The 7,072-nt window shown below is 42.6% G+C and overlaps 1 protein-coding gene and 1 non-coding gene across 2 annotated transcripts; one reads left to right on the plus strand and one right to left on the minus strand.

Annotated features, from left to right (window-relative positions):
• Positions 1-1,738: 1,738 nt before the first annotated feature.
• On the plus strand, positions 1,739-1,845 carry LOC118491880. The gene has a single exon (XR_004892325.1). It is a non-coding gene; the product is annotated as a small nucleolar RNA R71 (small nucleolar RNA).
• A 4,061-nt stretch (positions 1,846-5,906) lies between these two features.
• Positions 5,907-6,518, minus strand: LOC118491557. The gene has a single exon (XM_035989422.1). It carries the CDS (start codon positions 6,516-6,518, stop codon positions 5,907-5,909), a length of 612 nt encoding a protein of 203 aa, XP_035845315.1.
• Between the last annotated feature and the right edge of the window lie 554 nt (positions 6,519-7,072).

Raw genomic sequence — 7,072 nt, forward strand, 5'->3', positions numbered from 1 at the left:
AATTAAAATTACAAGATTAAACTAAACTAAGGATAGTTCCGCGGAATGCCTCCGTGGTGCGCCACGTTTATACGGGTCCTTGGCTAGACCCAAGGCGAGGTTATATGTTTTCCGAGCGGGATGTTTTGCATCCCATGTTGCACCATCGGAGAGCATCATCCAAACTCGAATCAATAACCTTCATGTAATTGACCGGATCATCGTCCTCTATTCTCTTCCCAACCTCGAATTTTACTTCATTATCCCCATATTTTAAAGTGAGTGTTCCGTCATTCATGTCCACCACTGCTTGTGCGGTGGCGAGAAATGGTCTCCCTAGTATGAGGGGGACTTCGGTGTCTTCTTCCATATCAAGTATGACAAAGTCGGCCGGGTAGACGAAATTGTCGACCTTGACTAGGAGATTTTCAATGACACCTTGCGGGAATTTGACGGATCGATCAGCAAGTTGTATGCTCATTTTTGTAGGACTCGTTTTTCCTAGGCCGAGTCTTTTGAACATTGATGAGGGCATGAGGTTAATGCTAGCACCAAGGTCGGCTAGTGCATTACGAAATGGGGAGTCCCCGATTGAGCAAGGAATTTTGAAGCTTCCTGGATCAATTTTTTTTGGGGGAGTTTGTTGAATACGAGGGCAGAGCATTCTTCGCCTAAGTTAACTAATTGCAATGTTTCAATTTTCCTTTTATGAGTGAGGAAGTCCCTCATGAACTTAGAGTATTTAGGCATTTGGGTTAGGACGTCAATGAAAGGAATGTTGACATGCAATTGTTTTAGTAGACTTTTGAATTTTGCGAATTGCTCATTGGTCTTTTGACGGATTAACCTACCGGGGTACGGAACTCGAGGAGCCTTGGTAGGCTCTGGTGAGGGAGGAGAACCCTTCTCTTGTTGGGGCGGTGTTGTGGTCTCCTCGGTAGGCGGCGGGCCTTCCGTAGGACCCACGGTGCGGTTCCGTTGTGTTATGAGATGAACTTGTGCCTTCGGGTTTGTTTCGGTATTGCTTGGTAACGTGCCTTGTGGTCTCTCGGAGAAATTTTGGGCTAGTTGACTTATTTGATTTTCGATGTTTTGAATACTAGCTTGTTGATTTCTAAAATTTGATTCTAATTGTAGAAACCTCTCCGAGTTTTTCTTTTCAGTGTCGGAGATGAGGCGAGATATAGTATCTTCAAGCCTCTCTCGTCCACCTTGTTGTTGAGAAAAATTTTGTGACTCATTCCTTGGTTGTTGAAAGTTTGTTCGTTGATTTAGGTTTTGTTGGTTACTACTACTGCCAGGTTCTCTCCAACCAAGGTTAGGGTGGTTACGCCATCCTTGGTTGTAGGTACCCGTTGGGGGACCCGACGGCCTAGGTCTATTATCAATGTAATTTACCGACTCTGTTTGATCATCTGTTTCTTTCATACAACTCCAATTTTCATGTGGCCCACCACACCCTTCACAAGCCATAACCGAGACTGTTTTTGTCATTTCTAGCTTTCTAATTTTTGAAGAAAGGGCCTCGATTTGGGCTTGTAAAGAAGTGCTTTCATCAACCTTATGGGCGCCCGGGGCAATAGATTTATTGCCTCGGGGAGTGTGCCACTGGAAATTGGTTTGAGCAATTTCCTCAATTTAATTATATATTTCATGTGGGCGGCGATTACCTAAAAGTCCCCCGGAGCTAGAGTCAAGTGTTTGTCTTGTGTGTGGCAACAACCCATTATAGAAAGTGGATACTTGTTGCCATATCTTAAGACCGTGATGAGGACACTTTCGCAATAGCTCCTTGAACCTTTCCCAAGTTTCATATAAGGATTCCCCGTCCTCTTGTGAATAGGTATAAGTTTCAGTCATTAATTTAGCCGTTTTAGCGGGAGGGAAATACTTATATAGAAATTTTTGGGCTAGTTCATCCCAGGTGTTTACCGATCCAGCTGGGAGGGCGTTAAGCCAAGTCTTTGCTCGGTCTTTTAGTGAAAAAGGAAACATTCGGAGGCGGATGGCGTCATTTGATGCTCCATTGATCCGAAAGGTATCACATATTTCTAAGGAATTAGTAATATGTAGATGGGGATCCTTGTCCGTAAGCCCATGGAAGGTTGCAGAGTTTTGAAGCATCTGTATTAAATGCGGCCGAAGTTCGAAGTTATTGGCTTCAACGTTCGGTGCATTGATAGCGGCGCCGAGATTACCTACGGTGGGTCGTAGATAATCCATGAGGGTACGTTGGTCCGCCATTGGAAGTGGGTTCCCCGAAACCTTCTCTTGGTTTTTAGCTTTGAGTCTTTTTCTAAGAAAGCGTTCGAGTTCTTCTAGAGGTTCTTTTATGTCTTTATTAGAACTGGAGCTCATACACTACGTAGAGGTGGCGTCTGGTTTCAAGTCCTGCAACAAAAACAGAAAAGAATGTTGGTCAGAAGGTTCACCACGGCCCCGTGCTCAGTGAACACGGCCCGTGGTCGGAGTTGCAGTGATTGTTTTCCGGATCCCTGATACTGGAGAGTTGGACACGGCCCCGTGTTGCACCGACACAGCCCCGTGGTCAGCCTTCTGTAACTCGGAAAACTAAAAATTGCCATTAACACTGCTGGGCACGGCCCGTGTCCGACCAGGCACGGCCCGTGCTGAGCTCTGCAGAAGCTGAAAAATTAAGAAAATCCTAAAAAAATAAAAAGAAAATAAAAAAAATGATTAGGCCGTTGATTCCTAGCTTTCTTAAAATCCTTGTGTCCCCGGCAGCGGCGCCAAAAACTTGATGCGTGTGGGTGTGTATATGTTTTAGGTATATATTTTAAGCTCTTTTTACACCTTTTTTTTAGCCAAGTTTTAAATTTATAAAACACGATATTTACTAACACTACACACACATATGGGCAAGTGCACCCATCGTGGACGTAGTATAGTGTTGGTAAGATACCGAGGTCGTCCAAGGACACAAGAGCTTTTAGTACCGGTTTATCCTCAACGTCTAATCAAATCAAAATGTTTGAAAAGATTTTTAAACTAAGAAAATAAAACTAACTAAATGCTGAAAAATAAAAATAAAACAGATAGACAAGATGAATCACTTGGATCCGACTTGTGTATAATGTAACCTATGATTATTTTCGCACTTTTGCACTTGTTTAAGAGATTATCTTAGTTATTGTTGTAGGCCCCTCTTTTGAAGGTGACGTTACCCTCAACCCAGTAGTTTGAGTCAGCAAGGATACAATCCTAAAGGGTCGGATTATTGAAAGATAATTAATTAAGTTATTAATGCAAATTATGGTAGGCCCCTCTTTTGAAGGTTACGTTACCCTCGACTAAGTAGTCTGAGTCAGCAGGGATACAGTCCTAAATAGCCGGGTTATAGTATCAATAGTAGTTAACTTATGAGGGGGTCAAAGAGTTTGGATCCCCGCCATCCAATACCTTTGGGTATTGAAGGAGATCCTACTAAATTTGACCCAGGTCCCTTGCAGGACCTCTTAACGCTGAACAAGGGCAAGACTCTTACCAAACCGTTCCCTTGACCCCCGACCAGGTAGCCAACATACCTCCATGTAGACTGTGGAGATATAAATGGTGAAATCTTTTATTTTATATAGACAGTAAAATAATGTCAAGACACCACGGACAAACGATAAGAAAGAATCACCTTCAACATAAGAACCTAGTTATTAAAGTCATTAATACAAAACCAAATAAAAAGTGCAAAAGATTAAAAATAAAAAGTATTACACTAGACACTTGTCTTCACCAAGTGATGTAAGAGACTTAGGCAAACATGGCCTTTGATTGTCAAGAACTCTTACGATCAATCTTGGATCCCGAGACGACTCACACACTCTATGATGGACAATGGATGATGGTGGTGGATGATGGTGTTATGGTGGTGGTGGGTGGTGGGTGAAGTGTGAGAGAGGTGGTGTGCCAAGGAATAAGTTGAAATGGCTCCAAGCACTCCTATTTATAGGCTGAACAGAAGCCTGGACACGGCCCCGTGCCCGCTGGGCACGGCCCCGTGGCCGTCTGACATTCTCTCTCTTCATTAATTGTAATTCGCAATTACAATAAATGCGCCCGCAGTACTCTGACCACGCCCCCGTGTCCGCTGGGCACGGCCCCGTGGTGGGCAATAGAAGCTTCTATTAGTTTGTCTTTTCTGCTGCTTCTTGGGCACGGCCCCGTGCTCGCTGAGCACGGGCCGTGTTCAGTCTTCTGCCTTCTCTGTTTTGCTTGGGAGGATGCTGTCGAGGGGTCGGGCAATCCACTTTTGTTCCTTTTCTTGTATTTATGTTAGATTTTGCTGTCTTTTTGCTTCTTTTGTTAATTTGAGCTCATTTAATCCTGAAAATACAAAAAGAAGACAAAAACACACTTTTTCCAACATTAGTACTAAAAAAGGGTTAGTTTTATGCCACAATTGATATAATTTATATGTTGCATTTTGCGCGTATCAGTAGCTTACTAAAAAGCATGGGAAACTTCTGATTGTACCAATGCAATGCATTTTAGATTAGCTGCCCCTATTAGATCAAACCCAATGCAATACATTTTGAATTATAAATTATCCGCCCCAATTAGATCAAAGCCAATGCAATGCATTTTAGATGCATTTGTGACATGAATGAGTTAGAGGAGAGATGGAGTAGAGAGAGTGTAACAGCCCAAGTAAACCGTGCCGCTTTGCCCCCAATGGGTTGCCCATCCAGGAACTCACGGTTTTCCACCCGACGAGTTGCTCGCCTAGGCAAAACGCGTCTTGGTAGAGAAGGTTTCCAACCCCTTAAGGAAGGCTTCGTTCTCCTCCTCAACCGATGTGGGACTTCCATCTCCACCCCCTTAGGGAGCTCAGCGTTCGCTGGCACACCGGCCCGACCCCTGGCTCTGATACCATAATTGTAATAGCCCAAATAAACCGTACCAAGATATTGTCCGCTTTGCCCCTGATGCGTCTTGGTCGAGAAGGTTTCCACCCTCTTATAAGGAAGGCTTCGTTCTCCTCCTCAACCGATGTGGGACTTACAGAGAGGGTAAAAAAGTTCTTGGCTAAGTGAAACAGATATACACCAATATCTTCATTTAAGACCTTATTAAATGGCTCCTTAAGCAGCATTTTTCACAAACATGCAACATGTTTATTGTCAAAATATTCAGAACCATTTATAATCATTCGAACAATATCATATATCTTCTCTAAATTTATAAAATATCATATTTTCTCAACACACAAGCTTTCAATTAATGAAATCATGCGACCGGAGTAGGTTCCAACATAAGAATCTTTGGGAAGTAGGGATTGCGGCGAAATTGTTGTGGGGGAAAGGGTTAGAGGAGTCCGGTGGCTGGTTTTGGGGTTTCAGAGGTGGTGAACGGTGATGGTTAGTGGTTTTGAGATGAAAAATGATGATGTTTTGGTGTTAATAAAAAAGGGCTAATATCACTTGTTATCAAGAAAGCATAGCCAACCACGCTGGTATGTGGCTGGTAGGTTCAACTATTCATTCAGTTGAATTGAATTGAATATATATCTATCGGAGCTCTGGAAGTAGGTTGCTTTGCCACATACACACACGTGTCTTGACACTTGTACACTTACATAAGAGCCACCTGCAATACTATTACAACCGTAGATCCAAATGGATGGCTTGGATTTACAAATCCACTATTCATTCACTTGGTGTATTAATAGATTTAGATTAGATAAACATTGTTTTTAAAACATGATTTTGAGAAAATATGATATCTCGAAAGTTTATAGTAAAGTATATGTGAAAATGCCACTTAATTATTCGTTCAATAATGAGATTTTTTTTATTACAAAAAGTTGCTATCAAGTTTGTATTTTTTTTTTTTTTGAAACTTAAACTTCATTCACAACAGCAACCCCTACCAAAAGGCAGGGAAACACTGCAACAAACCAAAACAAGACTCGATTACAAATCCATCATATACAAGGGGTAGTTACACCAATTGTTCCACGATAACGCTTTATGTTTAGACCTATGTTTTAACCAAATAAAACCGAAAGACCTACTGTCACCAAAGATACGGTCCGCTGCATAATCCTTCTTATTAAAAACTTTTTCATTCCTAGCTTTCCACATACACCAACATGCCATTATCATTATCCCGTGCAAGATGTCCGCTTTTCGTTTATCCATATTAGCAGTCTCATACAGAGTTAAAATGTCTCTGATAGAGAAAAGTATGAAATGCGGCAACTTGAACCATTTCCTGATGCTAAGCCAAGCCCTGTACGACACCTCATAAGAAGTAAATAAATGCTTTGACAATTTCGGACCATCATTACACATCGAGCAAACATCAGACTCCAGCATCACTCTCCGCTTTATAAGCGCTACCTTCGTCGGAATGCGGTCGAATTCAGCCCTCCAAATAAGGATGTTGCACTTAGCTGGAACCCACTTACACCATCTCATGCAGAAGTTTCTACTGTTGTCATAATCCTTGTTCATCTGAGTTTTGAGCGAGCCAACCGAAAAGGTTCCTGAAGAGTTCCCTATCCATTTCCACTTATCCTTCATCGTTGACAGGGACAACGAAGCCACCATGCTTTGACAATCAACCCATTCAGCTAACTCCTCAACCGAGGAAGGCTGCCTGACCCAACTCCACCCCCGTTCGAACTTGTATTACACCGATCGGCCACCGTACATTTTTTATCACTCTCTAAACTAAACTGACGCGGCCATTGAGATTTCAATGACACGTCCATTAGCCATGGGTCCAACCAAAAACGAATGTCCACTCCATTTCCAACAATACCTTTGATAAAATCGCTGGGATTCTTACCTCCAATTTTCTGTTTTTTCCGTTCTCACTAAAGCATTCCAGCAGCCCAACAACGCCTTCTTTGAAGGCAAAAACGACCACCCCCTGTTGCCCTTATGCCACGTGTCGATTACCCTTTTCCATAGGTCATTTTCTTCCACTCTGTATCTCCATATCCACTTCGCAAGAAGCGCATCATTCACATCTTTCAGTTTGCTAATTCCCAAACCACCTTCGGCCTTAGGAGTAGACACCCTTTCCCAAGCCACCCAAGGGATCTTCTTAGAATTATTAGCACCGGCCCATA

This window comes from Helianthus annuus, chromosome 4, assembly GCF_002127325.2.
Source record: "Helianthus annuus cultivar XRQ/B chromosome 4, HanXRQr2.0-SUNRISE, whole genome shotgun sequence".
Taxonomy (NCBI): domain Eukaryota; kingdom Viridiplantae; phylum Streptophyta; class Magnoliopsida; order Asterales; family Asteraceae; genus Helianthus; species Helianthus annuus.